This window comes from Moschus berezovskii, chromosome 8 (genome assembly GCF_049115385.1).
Source record: "Moschus berezovskii isolate FMDL1 chromosome 8, NW_MosBer_1.0, whole genome shotgun sequence".
In the NCBI taxonomy this organism is placed as follows: Eukaryota; Metazoa; Chordata; class Mammalia; order Artiodactyla; family Moschidae; genus Moschus; species Moschus berezovskii.
Genome location: NC_142467.1, coordinates 112395288 through 112422308, shown reverse-complemented (window position 1 = coordinate 112422308; position 27021 = coordinate 112395288). Strand labels below are relative to the sequence as shown.

The window sequence follows — 27021 nt, the reverse complement described above, 5'->3', positions numbered from 1 at the left end:
CAACAGTGGCTCCCCGCATCCTTGTCCTTGAGTCTCATCATTTTGAGTCATTTTCCCCCTTGGGGGAAAAGCACAGTCATTGTTTCCAACCACAAGAGAGATTCATGTAAATTCTATGAAATCGAATCATTTCCTCTCTCCATTGTTCAGTCTCTCTCCCTCGTTCCCTCTCTTTCTTGACCTTTCCAAATTCAGTCTGTCTCTTCCTCTCTGTGTTTCTCCTCTGGATGCTCGCATGCATGTGAATGCATGGACGCATGTATGTTGTTGAACTTGTTTGAGGCTTTAGCGTTTCGTGTCGAGCGAGTTAAAGGTTTGTCGTTTGATTTGGTGTTAGGGGAAGGGATAGGTCTGGGGTTTGTTCTGGGAGACGCGTAGGAACCCCTTCTCGGATATTCTGCTTGCAAATATTCGTCCCCGCCTTCGCCAGGCTTTCTCCTAGGGTCTAGGGACAGCGGAAGGGGGCTCAGAAAGTGCTCACAGAGAAAGGGGAAGCCTGCAACAAACACGCAAAGTAAAACCAAGAACAGACTCCCAAGTGTCAGGAGGAGGAGGCCCTGAAATTGCTCCATCCCCCATCCCCAGCAATTTTGGAAGAACTGATCCTTCTGCCGGGGCCTTGATGCCCCACCTCCAGGGCACCTTGTGGTGGGCTCCTCCAGTATCCCCCCAAACCTGCCCCGAAGCGAAAGGGGTGAGCACACGAGCAAACACACCACCTGTGGTCTCCAGCCGCAGTAAACAAGCAGGGTGCACACAGCCCCTGTCCTGTGTGGTGAAGGAGCCAGCAGAGGGGAGGCTGAGAAACTGCAGCCCTTCGACCCTGCTGTGGTTGAACCCGGAGAACGGGTGTCATGGTCGGTGCCCTGACAGTGAAATGTACCAGGGGATGGAAAAGGGAAGAGCGGCCCAGAATAGGATGACAGGATGAGCAAACCGCAGCTGGGCCCCCTGGGGCTCCTGAGCACAGGGCTTTCTGTGTCCCCGTTTCTTTGATTAACGGCCTTCATTCAGCCTCCATGACCTTCCCTGAGTTCCATTGGGCAGATTCAGGCAGTTGTTAATTAGGGAAAGGAGGGGATGAGAGACCAGGGAGAAACAGTGTCAGCTGCTCACGTGGAGTAGCTGTCCCCATGTCGGCGTTTCTGTCATCGAATGTGCCGTTGCTGCTCTAGTGTGACCGCCTGCCCCCGGGTGGCAGGGGTTTTTAGATGGCAGCCGCCAGGCTCGCTCTCCCCGGCTCATCTTCCCTCTAGAAGGTTCACCAGACCCTCAGTAGGAGTGGGCGCTGCTGCAGGTGTGAGTGTGTCCTCGTGCCCCGTGTGACGTTGCATGGCTAGCCGCACTCTGTGTTTGCACGCTTCCTCCCGCGCTCCTGGGATCGGGCAGCGTGGCGGGAACGTAGAGACTGGACTCCGCTGCAGTCAGGACTTGCTCCTGCTGAGCTTCGGGGTGAGTACTGGCCGGCCTGGTCCCGCGGGGGCACGGAGGCCACGCCCTGGGAGTGGAGGGTCAGCGGGTCTCCGGAGGTCGGCCCGTGAGAGCCCTCAGCAGCAGAGAACGTGACCTTGGCGCCTGGCTGGCGCCGGACTGGTCAAAGCACGGCCCGAGGCTCTCACGCGTCTGTGCCCAAGGGTGTCCCTCCCACAGCGGCAGTGCTGCTGGCCATGCCCTGCGTGCACGGTCTCGGAGGGAGCAGGGCCCAGGGCGTCAGGGTTCTCGAGGCTGCCCTGCCAGCATTTCTCACCGAGGTGCACCGGCAGCTGGGGCTCGGCCGCCGCTGAGGGGCCACCCTCCCTTGCAGGTGCTGCTCTGGGAGGTCCTCTGGTGGGGCCGGCCCGGGGGCCCAGCTCTGCTCGAGCCGCTCTGAGGGCGGGAGGCTCTCTGCTCTGTCCTGTTCTCCTCTCAGCTAGAAAGCTGGATTGGGTTTTGGGGATTGTTACCAGCAGCTTTTAGCTATACGTCAGAATAAAGTCCGCCACAGAGTTCTCTCCTTCATCTGCTTGGTCCTCCATGTTTCTGTGAATTCTCAAAGCCCCTGAAGCCCTGAATGGGGTGGGGGGGTGTGTCTGGAGGGGCAGGGGCTCGGGCACCAGCCGCCGTCCCAGGACTGACTCGTCTGTGTGTTTCCAGTTTACCCACACTACTTCTACAGGTGATTAGACAGCGTCCAGGATACGACAGAGACTACATTTTCAACTCGATGCAATCTTTAACCTGTTGATACTTGTTCTATGGACCCAAAGATATTTTATGACAGGGTTTTTAATTAGTGAAAAGCTCATGGATACCACAGAGAAAATATTTTAGAATTTCATGTTTCTTATGTTTATGTAAACTTATGACTTCATTTATATAATTACTTACTTGTATATTCAGGCTATAAATATCCTTTCAGATCAGTTCGTGTTCTGATACCTGATTTTAGTCTTTCAAATGAATGTACTGTAGTGCTTGTCTGTATCAATCCTGTGAACAAATATAGGGCTTTTGTAAATGATGCATTTATTGTAATTATTCTTGTTTAATTTTCACATGTTAAACCATGAGAGAAGGGCTTTTCCTGCGATTGTAAAATCATCATGACACGGTGTGCATTCTCCTTCCAGAATGTAACCGAGCTCTCCAACAATCACTCTGAAATCAGCAAACTTAATTCCAACCAATGGTTGTTGGATTTTAACGACTGACCTAAACCGTACTTTTTCTAGCAAGAAATGCTTTTTGTCTGCAGCGTGAAGCGATTTAAAAGTACTGGGTGTTAAATGTGAGCTTCTGATGAAATTTGGGCTGAAAGGATGACTAGAAGACGACTATGAAAATCTCTCAGGTAACCTAGTCTCTGGACTCGGATCCCTCCTCTCCGGTGAGACTCTTCGGGGACCAATCGTGATGCCCTGCACCTGCTGCGGAGCCATCCAGCTGGACAGCGAAGGTGCCACTTCCCAGACAGATAGTGTAGTGCAGCTCTGACAAAGGCCTTATTTGTATGTAAATCATCTTTTTTACATCTGTTTCTAAACATGTTTAAAGAATGGACCTAGGCGTACCTTTTTAGATTGCAATGACATAGCCATTCTGGATTGTATAAGTACCAAATGTAACTTTTACTTTTTCAGCGGCACATTAAAAAAGCCAGCAAGAGATGCATTCAGATCACGGTGTGATATTTATTATGCAGCTGGATCTCGGTAGACAGAGACAGCATGTCTCTTTACATGTGGATTCTGCCTTTAATTTACTCGTACAATTCATTCTTACTGTTCTGTTTTCCTATTAATCTTTTGTGAACTTCCTGAATATGTGACAAAGTACGTACAGTCTACTTTTGAACTTTTTTTATTGCAGTATTATTTATTGCTTTCTTTCAATAAAGTACTGAAGCAAAATTTCCCACTGCCAATCAAGAGTGCCGAGGGTAAGCTGTCCTTTCCCTGAGAACAGACCAGAGCTGGTAATGGGAGCCCGTGTCATCACACGGGCATCCTGTTAGGAGTCGATGGATACAATGGAAAGGCCAGAAGGCGAAGACATAGGTGTCCCCAAAGGACGACCGACGGGGTGTTCATGCCCTTGGCTCCGGAGCCAAGAGGCTCCATCACTTGAGCATCTGCCGGGGACAGGTCCTCTCCGAGCATCAGACCCTAGTCCAGCATCAGGCCATCCCCCAGCATCAGGCCCTAGTCCAGCATCTGACATTCCCCCTGCATCAGACCCTCCCCCAGCATCAGATCCTAGTCCAGCATCAGCCCTTAGTCCAACATCATGCCCTCCCCGAGCATCAGATCCTAGTCCAGCATCACGCCCTCACCCAGCATCAGACCCTAGTCCAGCATCAGAAGCTCCCCCACCCAGCATCAGACTCCCTCCCCCCCAGCATCAGAACCTAGTCCAGAATCAGACCTTCTGGGGCATTAGACCCTGCCCCAGCGTCAGGCACTCCCCCAGCATCAGACCTTAGTCCAGCATCAGAGGTTACCCAAAATATCAGGCCCTAGTCCAACATAAACCCTCCCCCAGCATCAGGCCCTATTCCAGTATCAGGCCCTCCCCAAGCATCAGACCCTAGTCCAGCATCAGACACTCGCCCAGAAACAGGCCCTCCCCAGCTTCCGACCCTAGTCTTGCATAAGATGTTCCCCCCAGCATCAGAAGTTCCCAAAATCAGGCCCTAGTCCAGCATCAGACCTCCCCCCAGAATCAGACCATCCCACAGTGTCAGGCCCACCCCCCGTCACAGACCCTCCCCCAGCATGAGACACTAGTCCAGCATCAGGCCCACCCCCACCCTCAGACCCCCCTCCCCAGGCATGAGACACTAGTCCAGTATCAGGCCCTCCACCTCCAGAATGAAGTGTGGCATCCCCACTTTTCTGACACCCCTTAGCACAGTCAGGCAGCCCCAGTGCAGCAGGACAATAGCTCTTGCAGGAGGTGCAGTTTTATCACCTGCGGAACAGCAGCAGCTGGGGTTTCTTTCAGGTCAAGGACAGGCGAAGAGGAGGCACTTGTGCAGGAGGCAGTGGTAGCTGAGGGCACGTTCCCAGCTCTGCTTCCTCCCCGAGGGTTGGAGAGGGCCTGATGCTGGACTAGGGGCTTTGCTTTCCTGCTCTCTCACAGGCCCCAGGGCGGTGTCCTTCCACATTCACAGTCTCCTTGATGTCTCAAGCCCAAGTCCTGAGTTGCGTCCCAGTCCTGCATGGCAGAGGGCTGGGAACACCCAAGATAAAGGGCTGAAAAGATCCCGGGGGACAGCCGGGCCCCAGAGGGTGGCAGGGCAGGGGATGAGGGTGGCCGCCCACAGAGGGCCCCGCAGCAGCACTGGAAGGACAGCAGTGATGTCTTAGCTCACTCGGGGATGCTGCCCGGCCTAGCACTCAAGAGATGTTACCGCCGGCAGCTCTGGGGACGCAGGAAGCCTGGTGAGTGACACTACTCCACTTGGGCCGTGTGGGTGGGCACTGCTGACCATGGCCTCGGTTTCCGTTCTGGTTCTACGGTCTCTCCGAGGGCTGACGGGCTCCTCTTCCGAATGGCACAGGTATTCTCTTTATGTGGGTGAGCGCATCCCTGCTTGTTTGCGTCAGCACTGCTGTCGCTCATCCTGCGTTTCCCTCTTTACAACCTGTGCTTGCTGCTCTTCTGGTTTAACTTAGGAGCAGCCCTTATTTTCTGCATTACCTAGTTGTCAGCGTTCACTGGGGCTTTCCAGGTGGCACTCGTGGTAAAGATCCTGCCTGCCAATGCAAGAGATAACAAGAGACGTGGGTTCGATCCCTGGGTCTCGAAGATGCCCTGGAGGAGGGCATGACAACCTACTCCAGTATTCTTGCCTGGAGAATCCCCTGGACAGAGGAGCTACTGGGCTACAGTCCCTGGGCTTGCAGAGTGTCGGACACGACTGAAGCAGTTCAGCACACACTCAGGTTTTAGTTCAGTCGCTCAGTTGTGCCCGACTCTTTGCCGCTCCATGGACGGCAGCACTCCAGGCTTTCCTGTCCTTCACCATCTCCTGGAGTTTGCTTAAACGCACGTCCATTGAATCAGTGATGCCATAGAACCATCTCATTCCTGTTGCATCCACCGGAGAGGTGGCTGGGGTTCGGCAAAGTGCCCGGTCCCGCTGCATGGGTGTGAAGCTGCCTCACCACTCCCTAACCGCGGGGCCATGTCTCCTCTATAAATCAGGAGGTGGCAGCCCCTGCTTGGTGAGGGGCACGCGCAGCATCTGGTACAGAGTCAATGCAGCATCCCTCGCAGCGCTGTATTTCTGAATAACAGGGAGAGATGTAATAACCTGCTCCTTTTCCCCTCTTGTCCCTAAACTGTGCTCCAGACCACATCTGCGTTACTTACCCCTGTACATCCCACGCCCAGCACAAACAAGACACTCAGCAAATATCTGGCTGGAGAGGGAGGAACACACCCTGTCCTCCAGGAGATGGCGCCGAGAGAGGTAGAGGCCTGGTGATGACACTGTGTGCTGAGGAGCCTCCAGGAGGACCTGCGCGACTGTGGGGTGGGACGGGGGCCGTGGGCAGAGCCCCTGACGGGCTCCTGGAGGTGGGGACGGTGGCAGGAAGGAGGGGGCTGTTCCTTGTGGGGTGTCCACAGATTGTACCTCACCCCTCACTGATGAGCACTTAGCCGTTTCCAAACACCTGTCACTGTTCTGGAGGAAACAACCATTGCCCAGCTCCTACTCAAGCAATTTCGGAGAATATGTTTCTAGCATTGGGGTATAAACATCTGCTTTATTCATTCCATGCTCCCTTCATCCACCCATCCAGCCAGCCATCTGTTCATCCACCCATCCATTCACTAATCCATCCACCCATCCATTCACTAATCCATCCACCCATCCACCCAACCACTCATTAACTCATCAGATCATCTCAGACCCACCGAGAAGACAGACGCCTCCTCCGCTCCTGCTCCCAGGAAGACCCCCATCGTGAGTGACAGGTGCCTCGTGGGGATGACGGGGGAGACGCAGAAGGGACATGCCTGCAGGCCCCCTAACTCTGAACGGTGAAGCACCCACCTGGTCCGAATGCCTCCTTGCCGGGGTGTCCAGGCCGGCCCTTTTACTTCTTTTGAAATATGCGGCTGATGGAGTACCTGATGCTTTTGTTTTTTGCTGCTTTGTGCGGCGAGTCCTGGCTGCTGCTGCTGCTGGGGTTGCTCCCGGGGCTGTCCTGGGAGCCTGTCGAGCTTCAGGGAGAGAAAACGACCGTTATCCAGCACCCTCGTGCAAACATACACCCGTCCACAGGACCTACTGATAGAATTGGGAACCCAGCAACCCCCGCGCCTCAACCTCACAGCAGACCGTGGAGTCCCCGTCACCAAGCACACTCCACACGAGCAATGCAGGCTCCCGGCCACAGACAACCACCCGGGGAAGCTGCGATTCCCTGTCTCTAACTCTCGCCCAAGGAGGGCTTGACTCCAGGCCAGCTGGTGCAGAGGGCGCTCCAACCTTCCCTCAGGGTCGCTGCTCGGCAGGTGACGACACCCCCAGGGAAGGCGTGCTCCCCCGTTCTGGGCAGTCACCCTGCCTCCCGCAAGGTGACTGCCCCTGCAGGGTGACTGTCCCTGGCAGTGGCAGGAGAGCGACGGTCACCGTGCAGGGCTGCTGGTCAGGTGACAACAGGTGCCCTCCATCGAGCGCTGCCTGGCTCAGGACGGCAGTTCAGCAGGTGGTCGTCTGAATGAGGACAGTGTCAGTCACGGGAGTGGACAGAGTCTCCTGAGAGGAGACTCTTGAGGAAAAGGGAGGGACCCTCAAGAGTGAACCCGAGAGGCAAGGGGCCGCCACCGTCAGGAACGTGCCCCGGGCCGGGCAGACTTCTAGCAAGAGCAGGAAGAAAGCTCCTACAGGAGTCAATCCGTCGAGGCGGACGTTTCCTAAAATCACTGAGGTCACTGAGCTCTCCTCCCCCAGCACCTGAAGCCCACCACTAAACACAGGCACCGAACCCAGTGGGATTCCTGTAAAATCATCCTTGCAACTCTTTCAAGACAAGAGGCTCAGGGCTCCTGAAACTGATGCCAAGGCACGCAGGCCCCTTACTTGCAGGTGTCCCTGATGGCCTCGTGGCTGGCTGTGTGCTGGGCCCCCGTGTGCAGCCGGTCCAGCCGAAGGGACTGCGGCAAGGCAGGGGTCGAGGTTTTGCCTTCGATGCCTCCTACCTCTTCCCAGATAGCTGGCGGCTAAGGGAATGAGGTAAGTGTAAAATTGGGTAACAAAAGACTGTCGTAAAAGGCAATCTCACAGGCTTTACATTATAACCAGAAACTTATTTGAAAATCTATTAGCTATGCTTTCCCCCAAGTACAAAATAAACCCTTGTTATAGCTTAATGCCATCTTAAAGGACTGTCTTGTTCAAGAGAGGCAGGGCTGTGGGGCAGCGAGAGCACCCGACTGAGTGCAGAGACCCCGGACCAGAGCCTCCCTGCAGCCGGGCTCTGCCCTCCCTGGAATCCAACAACCAGATGGCCCTGCCGGGCAGGAGGGTAGAGCAATGCCAGCACCGTGAACCCTGCATGGCATGAACTGCCCTGATGAAAGGACTGTGCTCATCGCCAGACGCTGCTCAGAAGCACCAGTTTCGAGAGTAAGAAACCTCTCAGCAAAGCCGTCCAGACCTTTCTGTTTGAAGGAGGAAAGGACACCGCTTGTGCCACCACCCAAGAGCATTTGTAGTGATGATGCAGGTTACTGGAACCCCTCACGACCAGAGAAACACAGAAAAGGTACCTAACCCATCCATGCGAACACCACGGGTCTGGCTTGTATTTCTCAGGAACACACAGACCTGGGGATACACCCTGAAGTGCTTGCACACAGTTCGAGTGTAATTTGCTCACTGTGGTTTCCATAAAGCACCCCTAGGTCTCACTAAGAGATGATCTTGTATCAACCTAGAGCAGTGGAATGGGGAGGGAGATTTGGGTTAGGTTCAAAAGGGAGAGGACATATGGGTGCCTACGGCTGATCCATGTTAAGGTTTGACAGAGCGGCACACCCAGGCCACCAACCCCAGGGTGACGCCGCTGCCCTGCTGTGCCTAGCAGGAGGGCTCCCAGGCACTGAGCTGCCTGAACCAGAGTGCGGCTGCCCGAGTCCTGCAGGAAGGCCCCAGGAGTGCTCGGTCAGAGGGCTGGGAGCGGGAGAGGGACAAGGAAGGCCGGCCCTTGGGGCACTGGACTCCAACAACAGGGGCTCATCCAAGTGACCCGAGGGGAGCGGCACTGAGCTCCCTCCTGATGCTCCTTACATCAGGGATGCCGTGATGGACACGAGAGCCTCAGGAGGAAAGCGGGCTGGACGGCACCACGGGTACGCAGCCAGGCTCTGATCAGACCAGTCCGCACCACACTGCTGTGTGTGCGAGCCTGGGCACGGTGCCCAGCCTCTCTCAGCCTCAGTGTCCATGTCTGCTGAATAGGGATAACAGCAGCCTGGACCTCACCTGGGTGTCTGCGGGATGAGATGACAGACTCGCAAAGCACTCGACATGGTGCCCAGGACACAGAGTCTCCTGCACACTGCTACCCACCGTCAGTAAATTGGCTTCCCGCAAATCTAACATCTATGTCTTTTAAGAAAATCTAACAGTCATGTCTTTTAAGAAAACACTGAGCATAAATTCCACGGTGGTCCAGAGGTTAGGACTTGGCGCTTTCACTGCCGGGACACTGGTCTGATCCCTAGTTGCGGAACTAAGATCCCATAAGCTGTGCAGCATGGCCAAAAAAATAAGTAAAGAAAATTTAAAAAATAACCAATGATACTTTGTCTATTATAAATAAGCATGAGATGATTAGAAGGCAAACGAGTGGGAGAAAGGCAAACTGTTACAACTGTCCCAACGAATGACCTATTTCCAACAGAACCATCAGCATGTTTTACGTGGTGGGTGAGTTTCATTACTTCCATTAAAACATCAATTATTCACCAGTACATAACCACATAGTGTTCATTCACGTTAAACAATAAGGACTATTTAACACTTCACAGAGAAACAAAGGCATGCTAAAGTTCTAAGTAGTTTACCTTTCAAGGATGCTTCCTTAAATCACTAGGCTGATAGATGCATGCAAAGAAATGAAGAGAAACCAGATTTATTGCGACTCTGAAGCTAAAAATTCAAGAATCAGTATAGGCAAAGACAGTAAAGCGAAAAAGACTGCAAACATATAAGTGAGATGAAGATTTAGAGAACATGTAACTGGAAACAGAACATTTTTTTTTTTTGACCACAGAAATTAAATAAGCTATTGAAGATTTACTAGAGAAACACTATCAATTATTACTCAGAAGATACAATTCCACTACAACATCATGATTTAATAAAGCACAGCATTCTGTACAATAAAGGGCCTTAACAGTTGTCTATTCTCAGCCAAACTTCTCTATAAGTTAGTTTCTCTCAACAAAAAACATGTTCAACGTTAAATCAGTAATTTAACTGATGAGGAAGTTACCATAATACCTATTTCAACATTGAACAAATCTAACCACCTACTGGACATTAATGTAAAATCCTTACATAGAATTTGATTTAAAACTTCTCAAAATAAATTCATTAAAGCTGGTTCCCTGTGAAAATATGTAAGAATGAAAGCTAGCATAATAGCAGGTGCAGTCTTTACATTTTATTAGCCATAGAAGATACTTTTTTAAAGTCTAAGAGAAACATTAACTGTGCAAAAGCTAATGAGATTGAGAGTCTTAAATACAAGCACCAACACAGAAAGGATATTGTGTCAAAAGTCCATTAAATCTACACTTAAGAGGGTCATTTCTTTATGTAAGGATCATCTCATTTATGAATTACACGTGTTATGTAGTTTAGGATCCATCTACATTACGCTTATAACTGCATGCTGCTGCTGCTGCTGCTGCTAAATCGCTTCAGTCGTGTCCCCTCTGTGCGACCCCATAGATGGCAGCCCACCAGGCTCCCCCGTCCCTGGGATTCTCCAGGCAAGAACACGGGAGTGGGTTGCCATTTCCTTCTCCAATGCATGGAAGTGAAAACGGAAAGTGAAGTCTCTCAGTCGTGTCCGACTCTTCGCGACCCCATGGACTGAAGCCTACCAGGCTCCTCCGTCCATGGGATTTTCCAGGCGAGAGTACTGGAGTGGGGTGCCACTGCCTTCTCCTGTAACTGCTTAGTGATACGCTAATTCAAACTTACTGCTATGGGGGAAACACACCATTTAATGAGACATGAAGACAAAGCACAAACCCGACTAAGGGGACACACCCTGTGGACCACAGCACCGCTATGACCAGAGCAAGTGGGAGGATGGGGGAGGGGAGACGGATGGGCAAACGACAGCTGATTGACAACGACTGATTGACCGTTGCCTGACTGACAACGACTAAGCAGACAGCAGGATGAGACAGGAAGTCAAAACCAATGACGAAAGCAGACACACCGTCAGAGAACTCCAACAGCAAGGAAAACATATACAGAACTGTTCTTTTACAAATATTCGGAAAGAAATCAAGCATGAAACCACAGAGAAATCGTCAAAGAATTTTAAATATCAACTACTTAGCCAATGATGCAAATTATAAAAACAGCGTGTCAAAAGACCACAACATGGACTAGTTACCACTTCACATGCTGCTAAAATGATTCACAGTGAATTTAATTATATGCTGACTAACAATATAGCTAACATAAAATGGGTGGTAACGGAAACAGTGATAATGCAAGTGCAGTTACAAAGCAGAGTGTTGTACACGTGATTTCATGGGGTAAAGAGCAATGCACTCACAAAACCTAAGCTAAACATGGAAGCAAGCTGGGACATGTGCTTTAGAGCCACACACTCTGTCACCAAAAGCCCTAGGACGTCATCCTGTTTTTAGACTCGGAAGAGTGAGGAAGCCCGACTTCTTCCCTGGGGCCCCCGGCTTTTAACCTGGTTTCACACGTAGAGCTGGCCTGAGCGCACGGCCAGGCCCATCAGCAAGCAGACCAGTTGAGATTCTTGGGTTTTCTTCCCACCGCATGCCCTGCACCCTGCAGCCAGGCATCCCCAGTGGAAAATGTGCGGCACGGTTTTCACACGCCATGAGAGCTGCCAATGGTAACTTTCACGAAGCTGTCTGCTCCCTGAGAACAGAAACTTCCCTGCAGCTGCTGTGCCCAGCACAGGCCAGGCCCAATGTTACAGAGGCAGGCTCTGGCTGAGTTCACGATGACGTGCTAAGCCAGTGGTCCAGAACTGAACTGAACTGACTTTGTCACTGTGCCATTATGGAATGATTAAAGACCAGGAAGTTTTAAAAATCTTAGACCTCTGAGCATAGCAAATGTACCTGATTTTCTTCTGGGTAAAAAGAGAAAAAACAAACAAACAAAAGAAAACCAGTGTGCTGGGGGAGGGATGCGGCAGGGAGGAGGCAGACACATACCCCAGTCATGATGCCCAGCTTGTCTACTTCCTGCGCTGGGCTGTGCCGCCTCCTTTGGGGCTTGGAGCGCCCACTGCTGGGCGAGCTGGAGCCGAGATATAGGCTGAGGGAGCTCACTGTTTTACAACGACGGAGGTTGCCTAAGCTCCCCCTGTCCACCCTGCTCTCAGTCTCCTCGGCCGGCTGCTCCGTGTTCTTCTCTTCAATCAACCTGAAATAGAATAAAACCCGTCACCCGCCTTTGTCAGCAGAGGAGTGTGTCTGCACAACACATTTGGGCTGGCATTCTGTGTCACGATTAGCAAATTCCAGGAACAGTTGCTCAATTAACATCTCAGCAAAAAGGTTCAACTTTCCCTCTTTTGAATATTCTCAAACTTAGAATAACTTAGCACTGAGTCTTACAAAGTGGCCCCTGATCATTCACATTTGATTGCACTTATTTACTCTAACATTCTGACGCGGCCTGGGTGGCGACTCTCTCCCTGTGAGGAGATACCTGAAGTTGACAACCTCTACCTTTTCCCTGCTCTCAGGGCAGAGATGCACGTCAGTGCCTCAAGTCTTTTCCACTGGGAGTTGGGAACTCTGTACAATCAAAACAGCGATTCACGAACAAGCTGGAGTTTCTAAACACAAGTCTCCAGGCCAGATGAAGTGCTGAGTTGATCTTTCTTTTTTTTGAGGTTGTATATGTACAAACTCATCACTTGATGAGGTTCTCCCCCAGCTTTGTGTGAGTTTCTGGATTCATGTCAATGGGCCGCATTAACCTAGAATTCACGGTTACTGCTCTTCTCCCCTACTGTGTCACGGAGGATGTTATACAGCAGTTTAAATACTCGATTATGCAAATAAAATGATTTTCAAATTAAAATGCAAGATTCTTACAGGAACTAAACTCTCTAGTTTCACTTCTACTTATACATCTTGAAAGTTTTTCACTGTTGATAAGTTGATGGAAAGAATTTACCATTTACATCAAGACAACTTGTTGCATAAGGAAAAATCACTTTTACCTGACAACTTGCTATAAAAATAAGAATATATAACCGTTCCATATTTCCTGCGGGGATGGGGAAAGACAATCTTTCTGAGCTCGTCTGTGCTCAAACACGGCCTACAAAGAAGTCTGTCTATGGTGTCAAAAGTGCAGGCGGCACCACCTGCGTTTGCTGGCTGTGCCGCTCACCCCTGCCTTTCCCCTGGGCCCCCCACACTCGGCCGACAGGAACGGGCACCTCGGCCTCAGCTGACGTGACGAGAACAATCTGAGCAGCAGCTCTGCCAGGTACTGTGCAGGGTCGTCGGCCTGCGGCCACTCTGAACGTGGACTTGGGACAGGGGAACCGCTGTGCGAGTGTGGCACCAGGCAGGCCTCGGGGCCCCCAGCCACCCGGCTGTACCCAGACCCAAGGCCCCCTGCTCACCACGAGGCGGGCCTTTGGATTCTATCCCCTTTTGTAAATTTTTATAGCTGCCAAGACCGTGTCTAAAGAAAACATCTTAAATATACTGATGAGATGAGAAAAACTCAAACACATGTCCTCGGACCACTGTCTTCCCACAAGCCAATCTTCACACTGTATTAAGTTAAAAAGGAAAATGCAGATCTGAGTGGGAATTTGCCAACCCCAAAACCCCAGCTTTTCTGATCCAGGCGGCTTTTCACCAGAACGTGGGAGGCTCTGAGCGACACATGAGGGCGCGCCCTCAGTGCTGCAAGGTGCACGGGCCACAGGGGACACCGCCTCGGCACCTCATCCAACTTGGGGCTCAGAGCTGAGGGGGGGACAGCCCACAACACCCCCCCCTAGAGTGTTGACACCACAAGGTGGACAGAACGCCCTGGCTGACTGAGCTCTAGAATCAAGGGCAATCTTGGAACTGAAAATTCTTGAGGCAGACCTGAAGTCAGTTTTCTTACTATGGAACACTCAGACTTCTCTAAGGAGAAGACAGCTCCCCAGAGGAACTGAGTTTCCCGGGGAGCTGGGATCAGGCGCACCCACCAGATCTCTTCGTTGATGGCGTCCAGCTGCTCCTGAAGCGTCACAGTCAGAGGCTCGGCATCGTCCTGCCCTCTCGGTGACAGCTGAGTGGCCGAGCTGAAGAGGGTGACCCCGTCGCCCTCGCCGTCAGACACGCCCTCGTCACTCTCGAACGCCTGGGCCATGTTAGCCAGCACGCTGGCTTGCTGTGCGCTCTCCCAGCCCTGTTCCTTCAGGGTCTGCACCTGGGCACGAGAGGACCACGTCTCACCAGCGACATTCAGGGCAGCTCAAGTCTATCAGGAACTGAACACAATTTTACATGGAAGGCCTGACTGAGGATAAATGGGCCATGCTTAGGAGACACTGGCATCTCTTAAGCGAGCAGGACTGAAGAAACGGGCAGGAGGAGAATTCAGTTCCCATATGGCCTGGTGACACTCAGCTCTTAGCGTGGACAGAAGGCAATCCTATGAGGTTATTCACAAGGGAGGGCTGATGGAGTCAGGGACAAAAAGCAAACATTAAAAAAAATACATCCATGCCCCCATCAGCCAGGCTGAAGGAAAATAAGGAAAAGCAATCCTTCAGCTCCACAGCCGCTGGGTCCACCTCAGCTGTCATCACTTGTACTGGTTCACCGAGGAGGGCCGTCCTCGCAGGTTCCCAGCCCTCCGTTTTCCAGGCTGGTCTGAACACCCACAGACAGGAGAGAGCAGGGGCAGCCAGCGGACAGGAGGGCCAGCCTCGCCACAGCTCTCCTCTCGGGGCACAGGCCCTCGGCTGTTCTGGGCGGCAGCCCCTCGCACTGCAAGGGTGGCTCTGGCATCAGAGACGCACGGGAGCGTGCCTGCGGGGCCCCGTGCCGCCCTCCCGCTCTCACACCTCACACCCTTCTCTCCGCAAATGTGCCCCCTGCCCCACTGTCACTCAGGTCCTGCCTTCTTTTCCCAGACATGACCTCAAAGCAACTGAGGGGCAGCCTCGAGATGCTGGCTTGCCGGCTCCCTGTCCCCCGGGGCCAGTGCCCTCGCCCCCTGTCTTCGTCACGACCCCTCCCCAGGGCAGGGCCACCCCCTTCGCTGGCTCCAGGACCACCTGCCATCATTCCTGCTCCGCTCCGGCAAACCAACTGCCTATGGGTTCACCCCCATTCACCCCCGCGCCTTCAAATCGCACAACGGGAACCAGCAGATTCCTCCTCCAGGGCTCCCTGCAGCGCCTGCTGCGGGTCTCAGAAAGTTTCCTGGGAGCGGCCTCTACTGTCCCCCTCCCTGCCTGGTCTCCAGCTCTCTGCAAGCAGGCGGTGTGCCGCGCCCCACAGGGCAGCTCCCCGGAGGCTCTCAACCCCTGGACTGCCAGCAAAGCCCCAGAAATAAACTTCTAAGAAAGAAACGAAGGGGTGAGGGTGGACCGAGAACAAAGTTCGAGCACGGCGGCTGCTAACACTGGGGCCATCGGGGGATCCGGCTCACTGATGCTTTCTGTAAGGGTTGTGGGCACACATCTACGTCTGTTCCTTTACACACTGCCTGTGGATGCTGTCACGCTTAGTGACTAGCATGAAATGCTGCTACTCAATTATTCGTAACCAGTAAAGACATTCACTCTGAGGGCCTCTTGGGAACAGTTTTCCAACTCCTGTCCTGGAGCCTTTCCCCACACACAGACCAGGCCGGGATAGGCCCTGCCAGATGTGCCTCTTTGTAAAGGGGCCCTGGGGCTGGCTCACCTTATCCTCCAGAGCAGCCATTCTCTCCTTCAGATGAAGCTGAAGCCTCTCATCTGATTCGGACACAGGCTTATCCACGGTATCTGATAAGGGTTTATTGTGTTCTTCCTTCACGTCTTCTCCCTGCCTTGCCTAAAACAGGAAAAACAAAAACTCATAAACTTCAAGAGCAAAGTACGGTCCTTCTTTTAAAAGCACCGGGGAGCCGTGACGTGAGCAGCCTGTGCCCTGGTTCTCGAGGCGGTCCCCTCCCACGGCCACCTCTGGTGGGCTCTTGAGCATCACCAGAGCAGACGGACAGGTGCAGAGGGAGGCAGAGACTTCACCTGTCAAAAGTCACTCCCAACGTTTCTCTTTGGCTGAGCACCTGGGGGACCTTAATGTCACCAGCCATTACCTGTCAGAGGAGCTCGGAGAGCAAGCAGATTTACACTCAGAAACAAGCAGACTTTAAAGGGGATCGGCTTACACACACGTTGGTAGAGGAAATTCCCAGTATATAAACAGAAGCTTGAGTCTGCTTTAGGGGGTAAAATGAATTCAATTTATAAAGTAAAAGGTGAGAAAATTCATTTTGGGAAAAAAGCCAGTGGAGATAGACGTTCACATATTTTTCTTTACATGCAACATCACTTAAATTCTTTGTAATGATTGCTGTTGTTCAGTCGTGTCTGACTCTTTGTGACACTATGGACTGCAGCATGCCAGGCTTCCCTGTCCTTCACTATCTCCCAGAAGTTGCTCAAACTCACGTCCATCGGGTCAGTGATGCCATCCAACCGTCTCGTCCTCTGTCGCACCTTCTCTTCCTGCCTTCGATCTTTCCTAGCATCAGGGTCTTTTCCAATCTGTCAGTTCTTCGCATCAGGTGGCCAAAGTATTGAACCTTCAGCCTCAGCATCAGTCCTTCCAATGCATATTCAGGACTGATTTCCTTTAGGATTGATCGGTTTGATCTCCATGCAGTCCAGGGGACTCTCAAGAGTCTTCTCCAACACCTCAGTTCAAAAGCATTGATTCTTTGGTGCTCAGCCTTCTTTACGGTCCAACTCTCACATCCATACATGACTACTGGAAAAACCATAGCTGCAAAGTAATGTCTCTGCTTTTTAATATGCTGTCTAGGTTGGTCATAGCTTTTCTCCCAATGATAATTCACATTCAGTTCAGTTCACTTGCTCAGTCGTGTCTGACTGTGCAACCCCATGGACTGCAGCATGCCAGGTTTCCCTGTCCATCACCAACTCCCAGAACTTGCTCAAACTCATGTCCGTTGAGTTGGTGATGCCGTCCCATCATCTCATTCTCTGTCACCCACTCTCTTCCTGCCTTCAATCTTTCCCGGCATCAGGGTCTTTTCCAATATGAAAATTCATATTAAAAAACTGGAAATAATTTTCTCAAGCAATTTTTAAATGTAATAACAAAGTTGGCAAGTCTGTGTTTTATAAAATGAGCATCAACCTCATGGTTTAAAAAGGTATTTTAGGACCTACTGTATAAAAAAAAAAAAAGTGGAGAGAAGATAAAAGAATGATCTATTTGAGACTGGCCCTGTATTAGAATTTGCTGAGGTTAATTGCTGGGTCATGGGTATTTTCATACTATATTATAGAAGTGGTATATGATTATACCACTTTTGTGCATGTTTGAAATTTTCCACCTTAAAAAAATTAAAAAAACAGGTTATTTTCTGTTAAAACAAAGTCGTCTCCAGCAACACAGTTCGAAAGCATCAATTCTTCAGTCCTCAGCCTTCTTTATGGTCCAATTATCACACCCATACGTAACTACTGGAAAAACGATAGCGTTGACTATATGGACCTTTGTCGCAAAGTGATATCTCTACTTCTCAATATGCTGTCTAGGTTTGTCATAGCTTTCCAAAGAGCAAGCATTTTAAAATCTCATGGCTGTAGTCACCGTCTTCAGTGATTTTTGAGCCCAAGGAAACAAAACCTCTCACAGCTTTCACAGTAAGGCATCGGCATTCAAATATTTTTAAAGCAAAACAAAAGTTTACTTTGAACTGGCTTAGTCATAAACAGCATCCCGAGTTCAACAGCCTCTGAGCAGCTGTTCTGCAAGTAAGGAAGTGCACCCCTGAACGGGAGACATTGAACTCTCTGCCTAAGCGGGGAGGGCGCCTCACCGTGGGTCTCACCATGGGAGACAGAACCACTGCCCCCTGGGAGCCCACATCTGAGGCTCTGCAGTCCAGGCCCAAGAACACAGGCATGCTGGGGACAGTACTGACACGTGAGGCTTTAAAACCCTCAGAAAACAATAACATATGGTACGTAGTATTTTCTGATCTGCCTTCGGCAGCCACTATTTTGTATATCGTAATGCGTTCCACCTCATACATTTCAATGACTTTCTACTGCTTTATTTTTGTGGTGGGGCCAATGCCAAAGCCTTTGACTGTGTGGATCACAATAAACTGTGGAAAATTCTGAAAGAGATGGGAATACCAGACCACCTGACCTGCCTCTTGAGAAACCTGTATGCAGATCAGGAAGCAACAGTTAGAACTGGACATGGAACAACAGACTGGTTCCAAGGAGGGAAAGGAGTACGTCAAGGTTGTATACTGTCACCCTGCTTATTTAACTTATATGCAGAGTACATCATGAGGAACGCTGGGCTGGGAGAAGCACAAGCTGGAATCAAGATTGCCGGGAGAAATATCAATAACCTCAGATATGCAGATGACACCACCCTTATGGCAGAAAGTGAAGAGGAACTCAAAGGCCTCTTGATGAAAGTGAAAGAGGAGAGTGAAAAGGTTGGCTTGAAACTCAACATTCAGAAAACAAAGATCATGGCATCTGGTCCCATCACTTCATGGGAAATAGATGGGGAAACAGTGGAAACAGTGTCAGACTTTATTTTTTGGGGCTCCAAAATCACTGCAGATGCTGATTGCAGCCAGGAAATTAAAAGACGCTTACTCCTTGGAAGGAGAGTTATGACCAACCTAGATAGCACATTAAAAAGCGGAGACATTACTTTGCCAACCAAGGTCCGTCTAGTCAAGGCTTTGGTTTTTCCCGTGGTCATGTATGGATGTGAGAGTTGGACTGTGAAGAAAGCTGATCGCCGAAGAATTGATGCTTTTGAACTGTGGTGCTGGAGAAAACTCTTGAGAGTCCCTTAGACTGCAAGAAGATCCAACCAGTCCATTCTAAAGGAGATCAGTCCTGGTGTTCATTGGAAGGACTGATGCTAAAGCTGAAATTCCAATACTTTGGCCACCTCATGCAACGAACTGACTCACTGGAAAAGAGTCTGATGCTGGGAGCGATTGGGGGTGGGAGGAGACGGGGACGACAGAGAATGAGATGGCTGGATGGCATCACCGACTCGATGGACATGAGTTTGAGTGAACTCCGGGAGTTGGTGATGGACAGGGAGGCCTGGCGTGCTGTGATTCATGGGGCCGCAAAGAGTCGGACACGACTGAGCAACTGAACTGAACTGAATGCGTTCCACCTCATACATTTCAATGACTTTCTAGTGCTTTATTTTTGTGGTGGGGCCAATGATACACTTTGGCACACACCGGCCCGACTCACTTTTTTTGAGAGAAGCCAGATTTGGTTTTCCTAGTTAAGTCCTGATTATCTGAGACCACACGGGAACAGGAGCGAGTAAGGTTCACCAAACCATAGGAAGGACAATCCCTAACCAGACCGGAGCTCTAACCCCGCCTCTTATCACAGTGACCCAGTTCTCAACAGGCAGCCCGCTGCCCTGAATTTCCCTGCTGCTCTCTGCTCTTTCAGTAAAAACGCTAACAAGCCAACAGGGTCACGCTCAAGTAAAACAAGGGAGTCAGGAGAGGAATTCCACAAAATGGTTAAACCAAGTCCCAAATAATTCAAACCTGGAAGTTGCAGTCACCCCCAATTTTTAAAAAACGTATTTCCTTCCAGTACAGCTGATTTACCATGATGTACATCCACACTTTTGAACGCAATGTTTTAGGGTCATAAGAACTTTACACGGGGACTTGATTTTCAACATGGGAGTCACATGAAAAGGTCTTTCTTTACCTTCCCTCCTCAGTAATGCAATACTATAAAAGTCAGACACAGTTCAGTAAAGGCCATTACCTGTCGATGCATAGAATCCTCATTTGCGATTTCATTTTCAAGTTTATCATTGAAGTCATGCACATAGGCAGCTTCGCGCTGTGTGGCGAGGGAGCGTTTCCCTAGGGTAGTGATTCTCTTTTCCATGTCCTCCGTCTGGGCCATGGCCTACACCGGGCATTGCAGAGGAGAAAAGGTAAGCCGTTATCATGGAACACTCCGATACGCTTAAGAGTAACAAAACTGGACTAAATCCTAAGTTTCAAATCAAACATAAAGTTAGCGTCCTCAAAATTAAACTCCTAGACGTGGCAGTTTTCTCGGACGTGAGCAAAAACGCACCTACCTCAAAGGTCACATTTGCCACGATGGGCAGCCATCTGTCTGAATGTTCTGTCTGGCCACTCGTTTTACCAAGCTTCTTTGCTATATAATAAATCCAAACAGCAAACAAAAAGTATACTAAACTACCCTGTTATTGCAAGAATTCCAGGAGGGAAGGTATCTGGCATGAGGTCAGGACCTCTGTCTGCTATTCCATACAGGCGGACTTGACCCAGAACAGGGAGGGACCTACAACAGACCCAAGAGGGAGCTCTGAGGCTCGTTTCCTCGGGTAAAAGTTGGAAAAATCTCATGCAATTTCCTCAAAATTAAAGTAAGACTATTAACGAGTGGAAACAGAAGTCAAAGTGTAACACAACTGGAAGCAGCCTTCTCAAGCAGAGTTAAACCACATGTATGAAATGCTCAAACCAGGGCCAGAACTTGCTGCTGGTGCGACTCCTGTCTGCCAGCTCAAAATCCGTTTCGGGTCCCTCCGCGGTCACTAAGTAACCAATGTGGGCCAAGTCCTAATATTAAAAGTGAAAGGTCTTAAAAATGCTTTTTCCAGAATTCTCAGCGTATTAAACTCTGCCACCTAATCTCCTCCTGTTGCCAAAGAATAGTGTGAAAAGGTTGTACAAACATGTGCAAATATTTCTGTTTTGAGTTCTCACACAGAATTCCTCACACCAAGCTACTAAACAAGTACACCTTCTGGAACACATGCTGGAGGGGCTCTGTCTGAGACGGTGTCACGGGGGTGGGGTGGGGCAGGGTGGGCGCTGTCTGTCTGCGTACAGAGGAGAGGTGAGGCTCACAGGAGGAGGCCTGAACCCCCAGCACTCTTCTGTTTTCGCAGTGACCGTTAGGTAGTTTCTCATAAATCATGACACCCGCAGACACGACCGCCAGAAACTTCAGGATTCTACACGGTTACACAGCTTGGGCATGAGGACCTGAGGGTGAGCAAACGCCACTCGACTGGTCTGACCGCCGGGATCACCGTCACACATCCCTGTCAAGGAGTGGAACCTCAGCAAACCAGAGAAGACGGCCAGGCAAGCTGCCTCGGCAGAGCCCACACAGCATGCTCCCATCTCTCCGAGAGAACGGCCTCCAAAGACGTCACCAGACTCGCCTGAGCGAATCAGAAGGAAACCTCAGCATCGTCAGGAATACATTCTACAGGCAGGTGTGGGGGATGAACTGGGAGACTGGGACTGGCATATATACACTGCTGATACTACGCATCAAGTCAACAGCGAGTAAGGACCTAGTGTACAGCACAGGGAAGGCTCCTCAGTGCTCTGTGGTGAAGGAAATGGGTAGGAAATCTAAACAACAGGGATATATGTAGAGATACATATATATACACATATACATGACTGATTCAGTTTGCTGCACAGCAGAAATTGACCCAGCAGTGTAAAGCAACTACATGCTACGAAATGAATGAACGGATAAATGAATGTTTTAAAAGGAACACACTGGGGCCCCTAGAACTTGTAGAAATGAGGAGTCCACACCCAGGGGGCAGCACAGCACAAGGGCTACCCTCATGTTGGTCCACTGCCAACGGACCGCCTGGATCAGGCCTCTTCTACCCCAGAGACCTCGACACAGAGGCAGGGAGACAGCCTGTCGTGTCTCGCCAGAGCTCTGCTCTTACTCGCGCAGCCATCCCGAGGCTGAGATCACTGGGAGAACAAGGGACCCACAACCACCTCAGGGCCACAGACACGGCCGCCGTCACTCACTTCGCGGACATCCCGCTCCAGTTTCCTGTTCACTTCCTTGGACTTGAGGAGTTTCTTCCTGGCCGTGTCCAGGTCCTCCTCCAGCTCTCTCATGTGGGCAGAGAGGGCTGCCAGGTGCTCTTCCATCTGGCTCTGCTCCCGCAACTGCTTGTCTATGACTTCCTGGAGCTCGCTCATCTTAGCCAGGTTTTGCTCGTGGCTTAGAGAGCCGTCGGACGATCTCTAAGGGGGAAAGGAAGCCTTAGAGAGCCTTGTTTTGGGAGGGAGGGAACACAGCACTTCCGGGAAATTGGTGAGGTCAAAACTGCCTTCTGCACTCTGGGAGTTCACAGGACCCTCACGGCTGCTCAGACCTACATGGTGCATTGGTGATGCTGTCCATCCCGATTAGAACCGGGTGATTAGAGTCAGACTTTGTCTTCTCCTGGACAAAGGGGTGCTTAAGAGATCCTGCAGCTCTGAGCCACAAGTCTAGTTTGCTAGTCATTAAAATACCCCAGGTGGGCGGGTCCTCAATCAGAAAGATAAATAGCATGTGATGCCCACCACTACAGCCTTCATACTTTTTTAAAATGAAAGGATACAAATGACAAACCCTTAACTGAAATTACACGATGACTGATCAAACTTACCTCTTTATGTGTAGCACCTAATTCTTCTTCTAACAAACGACACCTTTCGTGTGCTATACGTAATCGCTCTCTCAACTCAAATAAAAGGGGTCGAGTCACTGTGTGTTGATGTGTGTATACACGTTAGTGCACTCCTCATTCTATGCTCACCCTAATACATGGCTACTGTAACAGAGTATCTTTAATGGCTCTCATTGATCTTAACATCAAGAAAATCGGCTTGTTAACAGCTTTAAATTCTAAGTTTGAGAGAACAAAATGTTATCCTAAATTAATTCTAGTACCCAGTTTTTAACTGCAAATTGATACACAGAATATAATAAATCTTGAGACATTTATGCCAACTAATACTTTTTAACTGGGGGCTTCCCAGGTGGCTCAGTGGTAAAGAATCTGCCTGCCAATGCAAGAGGGAAGGTTCAATCCCTGGGTCACGAAGATCCCCTAGAGGAGAAGATGGCCACCCACTCCAGTATTCTTGCCTGGGAAGCCCCATGAAGAGAGGAGCGTGGTGGGCTACAGTCCACAGGGTCGCAAAGATACGGACATGCCTGAGCCGTATAAAACTCTGACTTCTTACAGAAAAAAATGTATTTACAAGAATTCAAGAAGCTCAAAAGTCAACTAGTTACATAAATACATGCATCATCCACCTAACAAGGCAGCAAGTGTACAAATCCAGGAGGTTTGGGTGGCTGGTACCTTCTCATCCAGGGCCTTGTGGTGGTCAAAAAGAAATTTCAGCGCCCTGAGCACCTCCACCTCGCTGGTCATGCTGGCTGGGGGCTGCTCCTGCTGCTTGCCCGCCGTCATCTGGAGGGACGGCATGTTCTGGGAAACCAGGAACTCCAGGTGCTCCAGCAGCAGCTGCAGGGCGGGGCCAAAGGAGCACCTTCAACCTCACACTTGCATTCAGGCTCGGTAACTCCTCTCAGTTCAGTTCAGTCGCTCAGTCGTGTCCGACTCTCCGCGACCCCATGAATCACAGCACGCCAGGCCTCCCTGTCCATCACCAACTCCCGGAGCACACTCAAACTCATGTCCACAGAGTCGGTGATGCCATCCAGCCATCTCATTCTCCGTCGTCCCCTTCTCCTCCCGCCCCCAACCTTTCCCAGCATCAGAGTCTTTTCCAGTGAGTCAACTCGTCGCATGAGGTGGCCAAAGTATTGGAGTTTCAGCTTTAGCATCAGTCCCTCCAATGAACATCCAGGATTGATCTCCTTTAGAATGGACTGGTTGGATCTCCTTGCAGTATAAGGGACTCTCAAGAGTCTTCTCCAACACCACAGTTCAAAAGCATCGATTCTTTGGCGATCAGCTTTCTTCACAGTCCAACACTCACATCCATACATGACCACGGGAAAAACCATTGCCTTGACTAGACGGACCTTGGTCGGCAAAGTAATGTCTCTGCTTTTTAATATACTATCAAGGTTGGTCATAACTTTCCTTCCAAGGAGCAAGCGTCTTTTAATTTCCTGGCTGCAATCAGCATCTGCAGTGATTTTGGAGCCCAAAAAAACAAAGTCTGACACTGTTTCCACTGTTTTTCCATCTATTTCCCATGAAGTGATGGGACCAGATGCCATGATCTTTGCTTTCTGAATGTTGAGCTTCAAGCCAACCTTTTCACTCTCCTCTTTCACTTTCATCAAGAGGCTTTTGAGTTCCTCTTCACTTTCTGCCATAAGGGTAGTGTCATCTGCATATCTGAGGTTATTGATATTTCTCCCAGCAATCTTGATTCCAGCTTGTGCTTCTTCCAGCCCAGCATTCCTCATGATGTACTCTGCATATAAGTTAAATAAGCAGGTTGACAATATACAACCTTGACGTACACCTTTTCCTATTTAGAACCAATCTGTTGTTCCATGACCGGTTCTAACTGTTGCTTCCTGACCTCCATACAGGTTTCTCAAGAGGCAGGTCAGGTGGTCTGGGATTCCCATCTCTTTCAGAATGTTCCACAGTTTATTGTGATCCACACAGTCAAAGGCTTTGGCATAGTCAATGAAGCAGAAATAGATGTTTTTCTGAAACTCTCTTGCTTTCTCCATGATCCAGCGGATGTTGGCAATTTGATCTCTGGTGCCTCTGCCTTTTCTAAAACCTGCTTGAACATCTGGGAGTTCACGGTTTACATACTGCTGAAGCCTGGCTTGGAGAATTTTGAGCATGACTTTGCTAGCGTGTGAGATGAGTGCAATTGTGCGGTAGTTTGAGCATTCTTTGGCATTGCCTTTCTTTGGGATTGGAATGAAGACTGACCTCTTCCAGTCCTGTGGCCACTGCTGAGTTTTCCAAATCTGCTGGCATATTGAGTGCAGCACTTTCACAGCATCATCTTTCAAGACTTGAAATAGCTCAACTGGCATTCCATCACCTCCACTAGCTTTGTTCGTAGTGATGCTTTCTAAGGCCCACTTGACTTCACATTCCAAGATGTCTGGCTCTAGGTCAGTGATCACATTATCGTGACTATCTTGGTCGTGAAGATCTTTTTTGTACAGTTCTTCTGTGTATTCCTGCCACCTCTTCTTAATATCTTCTGCTTCTGTTAGGTCCATACCATTTCTGTCCTTTATCGAGCCCATCTTTGCATGAAAAGTTCCCTTGGAATCTCTAATTTTCTTGAAGAGGTCTCTTGTTTTTCCTATTCTGTTGTTTTCCTCTATTTCTTTGCATTGATCACTGAGGAAGGCTTTCTTATCTCTCCTTGCTATTCTTTGGAACTCTGCATTCAGATGCTTATATCTTTCCTTTTCTCCTTTGCTTTTCGCCTCTCTTCTTTTTACAGCTATTTGTAAGGCCTCCTCAGACAGCCATTTCGCTCTTTTGCATTTCTTTTCCATGGGGATGGTCTTGGTCCCTGTCTCCTGTACAATGTCACGAACCTCCATCCAGAGTTCGTCAGGCACTCTATCAATCAGATCTAGTCCCTTAAATCTATTTCTCACTTCCACTGCATAATCATAAGGGATTTGATTGAGGTCATATCTGAATGGTCTAGTGGTTTTCCCTACTTTCTTCAATTTAAGTCTGAACTTCGCAATAAGGAGTTCATGATCTGAGCCACAGTCAGCTCCTGGTCTTGTTTTCGCTAACTGTATACAGCTTCTCCATCTTTGGTTGCAAAGAATATAATCAATCTGATTTCGGTGTTGACCATCTGGTGATGTCCATGTGTAGAGTCTTCTCTTGTGTTGTTGGAAGAGGGTGTTTGCTATGACCAGTGCATTCTCTTGACAAAACTCTATTAGCCTTTGCCCTGCTTCATTCCGTGCTCCAAGGCCAAATTTGCCAGTTACTCCAGGTGTTTCTTGACTTCCTACTTTTGCATTCCAGTCCCCTAGAATGAAAAGGACATCTTTTTTGGGTGTTAGTTCTAAAAGGTCTTGTAGGTCTTCATAGAACCAATTAACTTCGGCTTCTTCAGCATTACTGGTTGGGGCATAGGCCTGGATTACTGTAATATTGAATGGTTTGCCTTGGAAACGAACAGAAATCATCCTGTCATTTTTAAGATTGCATCCAAGTACTGCATTTCGGACTCTTCGCTAAAGCCGAAACCATGCTAAGGCACATCGGAATCCTGCCAGTTCTGTCTAAAGTTAGAGTGGACTTCCCAGGTGGCCCAGTAGTTAAGACTCCACACTTCTGCAGGGTCATGGGTTTTAATCCCTGGTCGGGGAACTAAGATCCCACAAAAAGTGTAGCGTAGACAAAAATGTAAGTGAAGAGAACTCCCCCTCGAATGTACGAAAATTACATTAGCTCTCATCATAAATTTGAAGCAAGGTATGAGAACCCCGAACTGATCCACCCCAGTCTGCTCAGTGGGAAGATGTGAAAAATGACTTTAAAATCAGACAGAGTTTAAAGTCACTAACACGGAGCCCAGTGGTGACCCCCGTGGGGCAAATCTCAACACGTGAGAATCCCCCTACTGACCCTGGTGTTGTTTCTTTCGGCTCTGAGCTCGGCGAGTTCTTCTTCCCTTTCCAGGAGCTGCTTCTTGTATACATTTACCTCCTCGTTAGAAGCTGGAGACTTCTAGAAAACAATTAAATGAGTCACTAAATGCAAACACAAGTTAAAAAGAGAGCGAGACAATGAAGACTGACCGTGTCAAGTCTCTCCAGGCTCCACACAAAGGATCTCCCTGCCCCCCCACAGAAGAGGGGGTCTGCCGACCCCAAGACCACACACACCACCACAACTCAGACCGGCCATCAGCCTCCACCACGACCTGGCCGGCACACGGCAAGGGAGAACCCAGAATCCAAGCCTGCCTTCTCAACACCCAGGGACGTCTGAGAAACATTCCTAAACTTAAACCTAACAACAAAGTGGATGAAGAGATTCTTAAACGACACACAGACAAGTGACCTAGAACCACTGGGGAGAGTGAAGAAGAAAGGTAAGGTCTACAAGGCCACCAGGCTTTGGAGTGTTCCTCCGGGAAAAAGGCTGATGGCACCCCAAGGCCATCTGTTAGCTTGACTCCACTGAAGTCACACAGTCATTCAATAAACTGGT

At 49.9% G+C, this 27021-nt stretch overlaps 1 protein-coding gene across 1 annotated transcript; it reads right to left on the bottom strand.

Moving 5' to 3' along the window:
- Window positions 1-5087: 5087 nt before the first annotated feature.
- On the bottom strand, window positions 5088-23707 carry LOC148777214 (liprin-alpha-1-like). Its single transcript, XM_088839334.1, has 12 exons — window positions 23571-23707; window positions 23182-23346; window positions 21848-22069; window positions 19785-19931; window positions 15667-15798; window positions 13956-14179; window positions 11944-12154; window positions 9578-9594; window positions 8599-8668; window positions 7577-7716; window positions 6545-6714; window positions 5088-5237 (listed from the first exon to the last, which is right to left on the bottom strand). The coding sequence occupies exons 1-11, from the start codon at window positions 23667-23669 to the stop codon at window positions 6588-6590; spliced, it is 1554 nt and encodes a 517-aa protein (XP_088695460.1). The 5' UTR covers window positions 23670-23707; the 3' UTR covers window positions 5088-5237; window positions 6545-6587.
- Between the last annotated feature and the right edge of the window lie 3314 nt (window positions 23708-27021).

Coding starts and splice junctions, on each gene's coding strand:
- LOC148777214 (XM_088839334.1), bottom strand. CDS start 23,669: ATGCTAAAGCTGAAACTCCAATACTTTGGCCACCTCATGCGACGAGTT. Junction 14,180..15,666: donor TGGCTGCTCTGGAGGATAAG/GTGAGCCAGCCC, acceptor TCTCGTGCCCAG/GTGCAGACCCTGAAGGAACA. Junction 12,155..13,955: donor GCCATCAACGAAGAGATCTG/GTGGGTGCGCCT, acceptor ATTCTATTTCAG/GTTGATTGAAGAGAAGAACA.